Raw genomic sequence first — 12,785 nt, forward strand, 5'->3', positions numbered from 1 at the left:
AGCTTGATTTATAATAGCTGCTCTGGGCAGTTACAAGCTGTTTACAATGAAGAATTATCTGTGAACATGTAGTACATGGCAATTATAAGTCATTGTGGCAAGAGAAAACCACTACTTACTTTCTGCAGCCAGCATAAAAATAACCATAGAGCAATAGGATAAATGTAGGAATTAAGATCAGGTTTGTTTATTTTTGCATGGGCAGACACTGGGAGATGAGAACTCTGCCTGCTGAGCCACCATGGCCCACCCTGTTTTTATATTATAAAAGGATAACTCTTCAGAATTGTTAAAGGAAAAGAGTATCTTAAACTTACAGAAAATGAAACCAGAATAAATAATTATAATTGTGTGACTCCAGGCCTTCTCCATTTCCTCATAGGGCAAAGATAGGAAGAAGACAGTTGAAGCCAACAAGCAATTCTGTAAAACAGAAAGATGTGGAAACCTTACAAATGATTAAAATCTAAATTTGATTTTTTTTTTTAATTTAATATATCCACAGGATTGCTTTAGTGACTCCTACCAGAAAATAACCCCAGTACCCCTTGTTGGGAACATAAAGCTTAAGTTGACCAGCCAACTCGTACTGTTAAACCCCTGTATGTAAGCATATGTGTGTCTTTTAAATCAGAGCCATCAGGCTCACGTGACTGTTACTCGGAGTAACCTGCCTCCACCTATTATCAGACCGATTACCAACTTCCTTCAGAATGGTGGGCAGAGCACAATAAAACTCCAAGTGGTAGGGAGTGAATAATATCCCCAGATAGCCAACTTTTCAAGCAATACCTCACCCACCCCTACTCCTTAGAGAAATAAGAGATCCTAATTTTCTAACCAGACTTCTTGTATCAAATTTGGCACCTTGTAATTAGAATGGTTTTCCCCTTCAGAAAAACACACATATCCATACATCCATATATATAGCTTTGTTATTGTTTTACATTTATATATAAAAATACTACTCTGCTTTGTGTTATAAATGGAGGACAAAGCAGTAGGAACTTTTTCTTCTTCTTGAGGTAGGGCTGTCCATCAGTTAATACTCTGAGGTTTGTCTTCAGGCTAGGGCAATTTAGCCTCATGTTAGCAAAGTATAACAGCAAGAGATTTTCCTTAAATCTCCCAAACCCTTCCTTCTCTACTAATTCCCACTTCAAAGGAAAGTTGGTTTTAATCTTTTAAAAACATGAAACTTCCCCACCAGAAGAGGGGAGAAGGTGTATTCTCAGCTAACTACAGAGTAAGTCAGGCCTGCCTCACCTTCAACTAACCTCACAGAAAAAGTCCTGCTCTTCCATCCAAACATAGATGCACTCTGTCCAGTATGTACCTACTGGACAAGCACATCTGTTTTAAATGGAAGCAGTGCTTATTGTTTTCCCTCCTCACTAATGCACTACTTCCTCAGTCTTCTAAAACATCTGTCATAGGATCAGAAGGGCTGTGGGGTGAGTCTGAAGAGATTAAGAACTTGACCTCCTCTATTCTGGCCCAAAAGAGCAAAAGTTATTAACTGGGCATGAGGAAAAAAAGACCTTGATATTCTGCCCTTTGAGAAACAGTTAGTAGGACAACTAGGAGACAGGAAAAGTGGGAGTGGGATGAAGAACCAGGAAGGTGTTGACTACTGGAAGTCTAGCCCATTTAATTCTTGTACTGCAAGGGCTCAACCAGAATCACTGAGAAGACACATGCATTATGAGCACTTTTGTCACTATAAAGGGGTCACAGTTGGCGTAGGGATGGCGGTCTTCAAAGTAATCCTTCCTATTCTGGGCTGGGGAATGTGGATGCTAGTGCCATGGTTGGCCACACTGGCAGAGAAATCGTTGATTTTGGAGGTTTCTTGGAATTCAGGTAGGTGCCAGGCATTGTCTAGGCACCCCCTTGGGATCATAGGTGCGGATGTGGTACTAGTGCTGCTTGCTTTTAGTTTCTCGATGGACTCCTCACTGTACTTCAGACCATTCTCTTCTTGCATGGCCTTGGTGCTGAGGTTGGTATGGCAGCCTGCACCATTCCAGTTCCTAGGAATGGGCTTAGGATTGAAGGTTGCTCTCATACCAGTCTTCACCTCATGATGAAAGATGAAATGGACCACCCAGAGATGATCTCCTATGTCATTTCCTTCACAGGGTCCTACCTGGAATTCCCACTGGGCAGATATGAACTCAGCATTTGTTCCTGTGATCTTGATGCTGGAGTACAAGCAGGCCTGGTAGTGGGCCTTCACAATGTCTTTTCCATAGGCTTTGTCTGTTCCCATCCACAATAATATGGGCCTTCGGGCCCAGGGAAGCCATTGGAAGGCCAGCCGAAGGGGTGTCCGTCTGTCCCCATCAGGGTATATTCCTGTACATTCCAAACTTTCCATTATCCATATACAGGAGTGCCTTAAATTGGTTTCTGCAGGCTTTCAACTGTACTTGAAAACTTCATAGAACACTAGCTTTTTGGGTTTCTTGTGGAAAGGGTCCCAAAACATGGCAACAGGGTTGAGAAACTTGTCACTGTTGGAGCCTTCAGACTGGAGAGTACTAGAGCCATCAAAATTCCATTTGGGAAGCTCTTCTGTGCCCGTAGGTTCATTGTCCAGGGTGCAGTTTTACAGCACAGACCTTTTCCAGTGCCTTTGATCCAGATATACATGGCTTGGACTTTCTTGCCCTGAGGCAGATCCATGTATACCTGCTTGGTGCCTTTGTACAAGTGGGAACTTGTGTTTTTTTTTTTTTAGAGGGACTGGTTCTTTATTTCGAAAAGAAATTTTGTCAATTTTCAGTATCAAAACAGTTGCATTATTGGTTTCTCTTTCTCCCAATCTGCCCCCAAAAGAGACCACACCAAAGAAGGGTACATTTTAAGCCAATAAGCTGCAGGATGCACACCTAGCAGACCTCACAGAAACCTCACCAAAAAGGGGAATTGGGTGGGGAAAAGAATTTTAAAAGATCAGCATATTGCCAGCCCAGACTGTAGAGATGGAGTGGTCAGTGCTCCCCAACTCTAAAGAAGCAAAGTTTCAAAATAATATAAAAATTGTAAAGAATTTTGTATATAAGCTATTCAAGATTTCTCCAGCGCTGGCTGATACAAAGCATGAGATGGCACTTCTAGACACAGCAGTTTCGGACCCAGAAAAGGGTGATGAGATGTTTCATATGGCTAAATCAATGGCAAAAACATAATTTTCTTTACTTTCCTTTGTAAAAAAGGAGGCAGGAGAGTACATCACTGGTCACCCCAACATAAGGGGCACATGATTCATACTGTAGCAGTTGGGAAGGGGGTAGAGAAAGGACCAGACAAAGATTTGGTCTCTGAGGTCTTACCATAATAATTTGGTCACTTCTGATAAGAAAAATAAAAATAAAAATAAAAATATTAAATTTGCCCTAAGATACCTTAAAGCTAAAAACCTCAACAGTACTTTTTTTTTTTCAGGCTAACTCCTAGAATCACCTTTCTGGTTTGGCTGGTGCTTTGTATAGAGCAATGAGGTTTCCCTCAGTGAGTCTTTCGCTGGGCTATGTTTAGTTCTCAGTGAGGCAGGCCCATACCTCTTTCCCTCTTCTTTGGAGAGAGCAATGTGTATGAAGCTGAAAAGTTGCCTGGTGGAAGGTGTTTTGTGCAGCAAGCAGAGCAGAGGGAGGGAGTCCACAAGAACAAAGTGAGAGGAGGCCGGTGATATATGTCAGAGGCTGAACTTTTCTCTCATTCTTGGCTCTCTCATTTGTTTTTTAAAGCCTCTTTGGGGGTAAAGAGCCATGGAAGGCTTACTTTGCTATTCTGATCGTGGAAACTCCTTCAGTTAGTTTCTGATGCTAACTGGCCTTACCTCCTTATATTCCTATGGTAAATCATCTTGATAGGAAGTCAGACACACACTGTGTATATGTTTGTAGTGAGAGAGAGCAAGAAGCATGCGTGCACATAAGATAGGCATATTATTTTCTTTTCTCATAATTGTCTTTTTCAGTTAATAAATGGTAGGCAGAGAGTAGAGATCTACAAGTTATTTTGTTTTTGTAATACTATTCCAACAGTACAGTATTAACTCCATTTTTTTAAATACAGTTTATTTTTAATAAGTTTAGGTTTATAGAAAAGTTACAAACGTGAAGTTCCTGTATATCCCTCACTTACTGTCTCTTATTGTTAACATCTTACATAACCATGGTACATTTGTCAAAATTAAGAAACAACATTTGTATAGTAATAGTAACTAAACTCCAAAATTTTTTTGGATTTCACCAGTTTTTTCATTCATGCCATTTTCTTGTTCCAGGATTCAATACAGAGTACCATATTGTATTTAATTGTCATGTCTCCTTAGTCTCTTCTGTTCCTTGACAATTTCTCATTCTTTCCTTGTTTTTCATGACTTTGACAGTTTTAAAGTCAGGTATTCTGTAGAATATCCCTTAGTTTGGGTTTGTTGATTTTTTTTTTTTTTTTTACTCATGGTTAGACTGGGGCTGTAGGTTTTGGAAGAGTCCAACAGAGATAAAATGCCCTTCTCATTACATTATAGTTAGGTATACATGATATCCACGTCATCATTTGTGACATTAACCTTAAACACTTGCATAAGACAGAGTTTGCCAGGTTTCTCTAAAGTTACTGTTTTTCTCATTTTAAACTTTATTCTTTGCAATCCAGTCACTATGTCCAGCTTGTACTTAAGGGACAGGGATGTAGGGGGGAAATAAGCTTCACCTGCCCAGGGGAGGAGTGAGCATTGGTATCTTTGCTATAGTATTTGTTATTCTTCTGTAAACAAGATTTGTCTTTTCTCCCCAGTTATTTATTCAATCATTTATTTATGCCATTTTGCTTTTAGTTTTTTTGTGGGATTTTTTTTTTTTTTGGTAGGGGTGGGAGTTCGTGGGCCAGGGATCAAACGCAGGTCTCCACATGACAGGCAATAATTCTATCACTGAACCACCCTTGTACCCCCGCCATTTTGTTTTAAGATGGATTTTCTATAATTTTAATATCTGCTTACAACCTCGAAGACCTCTGTTTCTCCCAGAGGAGAACTCCTTATGGGAAAGCTCCAGTTCTTATTTATCTGTGTGTACTCTAAGCCATAGTACATTCCTCTACTTTAGGGTAGACTTCCAATAATTAAAAAAAAAAAAAGAATGTCTTTTCACTTCAGTTTATAAGTACTCTTTCCTCAGATGAATTGTATATTAGCATTCTAAGTTCAAATTGTAATATGTTTTTAAAATGAATAAAAGTAATATACACAGTCAAATTATAATAAGTATCTAGAGATAGACACCAAAGGGTACATAGAAATTGCCTTAGCCTTTTGAGGTTGATGTCTTTCCACAAAATAGTCTTTTTTGCTACTTAAATATTCCTTGAAGCCACTTTTAGAAAGAGATTGTGGTATTTGTAGGTCAAGAATGTAACCTGCTGCATCCTTTCTCTTTTGTATTCAGGTCACCAGAGGAGATTAAGACCCCTTTTTCTGCCTTCTCTGGAAAATTATCATCTGATGCAGTAACTCAGATAACAACAGAAAGTCCAGAAAAAACTATGTTTTCATCTGAGATTTTTATTAATGCTGAAGATCGTGGACATGAAATTCCAGGGCCCTTTACCCAGAAGGTTTACAGCGTTCCTGTCAAGTTTGCATCGTCTTCAATCCAACAGATTGCTCCTTCTCATGGCACAGGTGGTAAGAGAATGTGATTATATTTTAGCTCAGTGTACCAGCTTTTATGTGTAATTATTTCAAAAGTTTGTAATTTATTAGGTAAAGTCAGAAAACCTAAGTTTCATTTAAGCATAGGATCCAACATGATTATATTCATTTGTTATTTACATAGGTATGAAGAAAATATGAATTGAATATATTTTTACCTTAAATTCTAGTAGAGTTAACCTATTTGGAACTCATGCTGCCTGTAAAATTTTATTTAAAATATATTTTCCTGTCATGATACTTGCGATAACAAGTCTGCTTTTAAGTGGGCAGTTGAATTATTTGTGACTTTATAATAGTAATTGTAGGTGCTGTGATAAATAGATTCACAAATACATAGCATCATAAACACAATAGTAATTTCTCATTCCTAAAACAATCACCAGAGGTTGACTTTAGCCCTACTGTCTTTAAAATATAGAAGCCAAAGTTACGTTGGATTGCCATCCCAGTCAATTGGAAGGGTCAGTGAATACATGTAAGGTTTTTATGGGCCAGGCCTGAAAGTGGTCATACTACAGTTCGGTTACTAACTACCTAATAGTTAGACCATTTTAAGGGCACAGTCCTCTTCAAGACTGCCTTTTCAAGTCCTCTTTTAGGCACAAGTTCAGGGGTACCCAGGGCCAACCTCACTTTTAACCACCTGACTACAATCTGGCAGTTCCTAAACCCCCTCAGGTTTGACAGTTTACTAAAATGACTCACAGAACTCAGGAAAGCTCTATACTTAACATTAAAGTTTATTATAGCAAAAAGAAAACAAATAAGATGGAACCAAAGAAAAGGATACATAGGGTGAGGTCTCAAAGGTGAAACTTCAAGTGTTCTCTTCTCACAGAGTCAGGATGCTTCACCCTCTTGGCACAGCTGTGTTTTACCAACTGGGGATGTTCACCCAAGCTTCCAGCCTCTGTGTCCAGAGTTTTTATTGAGGCATATATATATATATATATATATATTATATGTGGTTGATCTTATCAATGGTTGAACCCGATCTCTAGCCTCCCTCCTTTCCCTTAACATTAAGTACCAAATCTCAGTCCTCCAATCCCATGGTCGGTCTTAATGGTGTAGCCAGCCCCCCCACCCTAAGACTACTAGTGTGGCAGACCCTACCCTGAACCATCTCATTAGTATAAAGTATCAGGTGTCGGGGACAGGCAGGGCATCATGAGTAGCAAAGATGCTCCTGTCACTTAGGAAAAAGTCCAGAGATTTATTAGGTATCTTCTGAGAACTGGGGACAAAGACTAGTCATATTCTTTATTATTTAACAGTGACCCAAGTCACTTTTCACTGGCTGGAAATATAGTTTATCTATGTTTTCCATAATGAAGAAGACATGGATTTTGGTGAACAGCTAGCTGCTGTAAGGTAGAGTGTTTTATATGTTATAGTTTCAATGATATTTTGTTAGTGATTATACTATATAACACTTAGAATTAGAGGAAATTATTTTCATTTTAAGTCAAGTAACTGAAATATTAAGTCCCCATTCTATCCCAAATGAGGATAGTAACTTTAAGTTACTAATTGTAAATTATTTAATGTTTTGTACAAATCTATTCAAAATATATTTTAAGTTTTTCTGCTTAACCAAAAACCTATCCATCTGCAGATATAAATAGGATATGCCAAAATGTAAAGAAAATTGCTTTTCAGTTTCAGGGTTTAAGATGCATTTAATTTAATTTCAATTAGTATATGTATAAGTTAAAATGTGTATACTGTTTTTACCATTTTTTATTGTGAAATGGTAGACTACAAACCGAAAGTACAGATTAATGAATTATCACAAAGAGTACCTTCATGTGTCCATTGACTATTGCCACAGTGATACTGCGTAACAAACCACCTCAAAAAATCTTAGTGTCATTCAATGGTAGAATACTCGCCTTCCATGCAGGAGACCTGGGTTTGATTCCCAGACCATGAACCAAAAAAAACAAGCTAGTGTCTCCAGACTGTATAATTCTAACTGGCATTTTTGGGTTAGTAAACAGCTGAATTAGCAGTCAAGTCAAGTGAGTTTTAAAAATCAAAGCTTCAGGGTGCACTGGTGGTTCAGTGGTAGAATGCTCACCTTCCATGTGGGAGACCTGGGTTCAAGTCTCAGACCATGCACAAAAAATAAAAAATAAAAAAATAAAAGCTTCCAGTGTGCATCCCTCACTCCTTCCACCTGTCTCTTTCTTTTTGAAACAAAGGACTTTGCCCTTGGCCAAAGAGGAAGGGAATGCCTGTTTTCTTCCATCCAAGGCCCAATCTAAGTAAAAGAAGATTTGGTTCTTTCTCATAAATGTTCTTTGGTCATGAACTTTGATCTGGAGTATATTTTGTTTCAAGTATGTGTGCACTCAATATGCTGGTCCAACAAAGTAGATTGCTCACTGTTCTGGCTAGACAGAGCCCTTTGACCTGAAGCTAGATTGTTTTGGATAAATTTCCTGACAAAAGTGTATTTGTTTTCTAGTGACAGAAAGGGAGAGGAGCAAGTCCTGGTCGTTTTTTCCTTGAATACTAAATTCAAGGTATATCAGCTTACTTTTATTGAGGACTGAGCTTTGGTCATTGCTTGAGCACTTGTGACTCAAGCTTCCAGAGAATTTTGAGACTCTAACATATTTTCTGCTTCCAAGAAACAATAGCACATATAATTGTGTCATAAAAAATCTCAAATCCTCTAAGATTATTTTACTTGCCTCTCTGTAATTTCAAAGCATATCTCTGTCTTCCTCTTTGACCCTTCCCCCAAACACCAATTGGATAGATGAACGAATTGCTGGCTGGCTGGCTAGGTAAACATAAAACAAAAAATTAGAAGAAATTTAAGAACTATTGCCTTCACTCTTTGAAGTGGTAGATTCTGGTCCAAGAAACATTTATTTAACACCTACCACATGTCAGAAATTTATCATGCCATTTATACACAGTAGTTCTTACCAGTATTAGTAATGAGAGAGGTGACATCACTACAGCTCCTACAGATATTAAATGTTAATAGAATATTATAAACAACTTTATGCTAATAAATTCAATAACATAAAAGGACAGATTCCTTAAAAGGTACAAACTACCAAAGTTCATTCATGAAGTAATAGATCATCTAAATAGCCCTATTTCTATTAAAAATAGCTCTGGAAGATATAGGTATTGTTCTCATTTTACAGATGAGAAAACTGAGATTCAGAGAGGTGAATTGTGTTGCTCAAAGTCACACAGCTAGAACATGTCAGAGACAGGGTTCAAATCCAGGTTTTCTGATTCTACTCCAGTGCCCTTTCTAGCATACCATGTTGCCTCTAAAGATTGCAGCTCCTTATTTACTGAAAAATCATTCCTACCCAGTCCATCCCTAACCCCATCCTTTCTTAAGCACTATGCTTATGTTTTTATCAGGATAATATTACAATCATGTTCTTGTTTATGTTTGAAAAAAAATCTCTTCCACCAGCTCATACTTGGACCAACTTGGGGGAAAAAATAGCTTAAATGGTGTTCCTGATGTATAACTTAAAACTGTGAAGTTTGTAGCTTTAACTTTTTGTAACAAAAACTAGTTTACTTTTTAAAAAAAAACTAACATTCCTTGAAATGCTGTTTTGTAAGTTTTTGATGTATATAATCTATTGAAGTCGGCAGTTTTTATGTAACTTCCTTCATTACCTTTTTTTTTTTTTTAAATTGAGATGCTTCTATGTGCTTTTATATTAGAATTGTTCTCCATATTTCCTCCTCCTCACACCTTGTCACCTTTGTTTTAAATAAGTTGTCCTTTGGACCCCACACTGGAAAAAAAAAAAAAACTTATGTTTCATAACAACAGACATTGGTGTTTCTTACTTCACGAATTTGTGAGTCAGTTGAGATTTAGCTGGGCTTAACTCGAGGCTGCAGGAATCGTTTGGGTTTGTTCCACACATCTCATTCTGAGACCCAAGCTAAAGGGACAGTGGCTACCTGTGTTATGTTGTTCTCATAGCAGAAGCATGAGACGGGAAACCCAGCTGTAAAGAGCATATTTCTATGTGAAACATCTGTCAGTATAGGAGCTGCAATTAATTGTTTTACCATTACATTCAGGAACTGGAGAGAAAGGACTCCTTTAAAGGGTTAATATTATTTTATTTGGGTAAGAAGGTATTGCATGAAAAAATTTAAAGTACAAAGAATACTATAGTAAAACTTGGCTATGGACCCACTACTCTGAATGGACAAATTCAAAATGTAATAAGTATTATGTTTATATTTTGTTCTATTTTCAGTTTTTTAAAATAATTTATAAAATTGAACTTTCTTCTCTGCCCCTCCCAAGTCCCATTACCTTTCTTCCTTTTCCAAGAGCAACCATTATTTGCCATGTAGTCATTTCTTCCCTCATAGGCAGGCATTCCAAAGTAATCTGAACACTGCTGCATCCAAATGTAAAGTTATCGATAACGTCAAAAAGCCATTCATCTGTCTCAAAATTCTGCTTCCTGTCATACTATTCCTGCTCTGGGTCCACTGTAAATCTTCCCAGTCGTTGTTATTCACTTGCTGAAACCTCTGCAGTAAATGGTGAATTTAACCATCACTACCAAACTGTATAATAAACACTAATCTAACAATAATGACTACAGTAATGACCAAATAGAAGTGGGAGGCTATAACCTTTTTTCTTTTGTTTAAATTCTTCCCTCCTTGACCTCATCCAGCTTCTCAGTGGCCATTTTTTTTCCTTTTTTGTTTGTTTCCTGATGGAGTGAAACAATATTCCAAGTAGTTTGAGACCTTACTCTGGCTTTGCAAGTATAGAGTTAGAGTAATGTTAGGGTAATGGTTAATGTCCCCTATGTTTTAACCATACTCCTGACCTTTTTTCATTAAGTTAATCTTATTTTCTTTAGGATAGTTTAAAGCAGTCACAGTTTCAGTGACGTCCTTCTCCATGGGTTGCTTCAGTGATATAAAGAATGTAAAATGGCTAGATGACTCCTGTCTCCTAGTTGAAGTATCCACCTCTTGTTTAAAAACTCCTCCATCTAACAATGCTCAGAGTCATAGAGATTGAAAGCAGAAGATTCAAAAAGTTGTTCATCAGACTTCTATCTTTGTTTCCCAGTATATGCCTTCTATTTGAGGGAGAGGCACATCCCTTATGTGGTTCATAGCATGTGCCGTATTCTGTAATATAGCATTCCAGCATCAGAAAGTGATGGTACCCCATTGGTACCATAATCATTTTTAGTAACTCGTGCAGTGTTTAAAAAATTTTCAAGATTGGCATACTTTTGGGTTATAACGCATGTAATAAGGACAGTGAATCCCCTAAAGCATTGACATTTTGTCCCATTTTCTTCTGTAAAATAAATTCCTTGGGGAAGCAGTATACCAAAATTAGTCAACAGAATGATGGCATTGCCAAGGATGGTAACACAGTTCTAAGTAACGTAAAGGCTGTTACTGTATCCATAATGAAAGAGGCCTCATTCTACTTAGGAAATATCAGACCCTGCCTGGAGTATTTAGACTTTTATAAGCTAGACGTGGCAACTAGGAGTCGATCTAGAGGTAATAACAGAATGCAAGGGAAAACCAGGGTCTATAAGGATAAATTGAAGAAGCTGAAAGTGTTTTGCTAGAAGAAATGATAGCTATCTTTAAAATGCTATTCATAGGAGCACTATGCAAAAAAATACTCAGGAATAACCTAAACAAGAATTTTATAGGACCTACGTGAAGTAAATGCTAATCCTTTGTGCAGAGATACAAATGAAAAGGGCTAAATTGAGAGAAGGGTATGTTTTTGCATAGGAAGGCAGAATATTTTATAGCTATCATTTATTCCTAAATCAACTTATGCTTTAGCAAATTCTGTTCAAAATTTTAATGGAATTCTTCTGAACTTGTTTAATTAACCCTAAATTCATTAGGAAGAATAAAAAAAGAAGCGTAATGGGGGAGACCAATTTTAGCAACAGCCAGATTTAAAAGTGTAGTACTAGCCTGAACATGTATAAATATATTAGTGTACTAGAATAGAAAGCACAGAGATGAATCCTGTTGTACTTCAGTTTAATGTGTAATAAAGGAGGTATCACAGTGGTGAAAAATTAGGATTATATGAGTGTTGTAAGAATAAATTGCTTACTTAAGATGTGGGAAGAACTCTTTCTTCACTTTGCCTGTTATTACATATCAAAATTACTGTTTGATACACTTTATATTTTTAAACCCATTCACATTTTCACAACAATCCTGAAAGGTAAGTATTATTATCATGCCCATGTTCTGGTGATGAAACTGAAGCCAAAAGAGGGATGATTTGTTCAAGGTCACATAGATAGCAAGTGATTGCCCTAGTGGATTTAAATAAGTTCGATTGATTGCTTACTGAATTTATTTGGAGGTATAGGATAAGCTATTTTATCACAGAAACTCTAAACTACAGGTAAGATGGTCTCAAGGAGGTAGCTCTGCTCCATGTCTGGTAGCTCTGACTTTTTTACGGTGTGGCTTCCATCTCTGGTACGAGAGTAGCTGCTGTAACTATCATGGTTTACAGTCCCAGGAAGTGTGTAGGGGTGGGGATGGGGGTGTTGGCATAGAGGAGGGGCTTAGTAGAATGCCAGGAAGTTGTATTCATTCTTGTGCTCATACCATGAGCCTAAACTTAGTCACATGTCTGTAAATGGCTGCAAGAGAGATTGGGAAATATAATGTATAGATTGGTAGCTTTGTGCCCAGCTAAATATCCTGGAGTTCTGTTACTTATAGAAAAGAGGAAAGAAAGGATACCAGGACCCATTTAGCAATTCTCTCACACCATGAAAGAAAAATACCAATACTCTGATATTCCACTAAATGGGCAAAGGGCATACACAGGTACTTTACTAAAAAAGCAACATAGATAGTTAAGAAGTATATAGAAAAAGGTCTAGCCTCTATAATAATCAAATAAGTTAAATTTAAACAATGAGGTGCCATTACCTTTGTTAGCAAAGATTTTGTTTTTAATGATTATGCTTAGTGCTGTTGATGGAAGGGTAAATTGGTGCAGACATTTTAGAAAGCA

At 37.3% G+C, this 12,785-nt stretch overlaps 1 protein-coding gene and 1 pseudogene across 8 annotated transcripts in view; one reads left to right on the top strand and one right to left on the bottom strand.

Moving 5' to 3' along the window:
• ALMS1 (ALMS1 centrosome and basal body associated protein) overlaps window positions 1–12,785 on the top strand; it is a 308,517-nt gene that overhangs the window by 177,147 nt on the left and 118,585 nt on the right. For 4 of the 8 annotated variants that reach the window (XR_013164375.1, XM_077134572.1, XM_077134570.1 and 1 more), the window contains one exon: window positions 5,460–5,698. Coding sequence is in view for 6 of the 8 variants with exons in the window: in XM_077134572.1 (XP_076990687.1) it covers window positions 5,460–5,698 (239 nt within the window). In the remaining 2 variants the exon portion in view is untranslated. Of the gene's footprint in view, window positions 1–5,459; window positions 5,699–7,005; window positions 7,103–8,201; window positions 8,260–12,785 lie in introns of all 8 variants that reach the window. The other 4 variants (XM_077134571.1, XM_077134575.1, XR_013164376.1 and 1 more) reach the window with 3 other exon arrangements.
• On the bottom strand, window positions 1,683–3,870 carry LOC143661686 (glutamine synthetase pseudogene; annotated as a pseudogene).

The sequence above is a fragment of the Tamandua tetradactyla genome, chromosome 17, assembly GCF_023851605.1.
Source record: "Tamandua tetradactyla isolate mTamTet1 chromosome 17, mTamTet1.pri, whole genome shotgun sequence".
Lineage (NCBI taxonomy): Eukaryota > Metazoa > Chordata > Mammalia > Pilosa > Myrmecophagidae > Tamandua > Tamandua tetradactyla.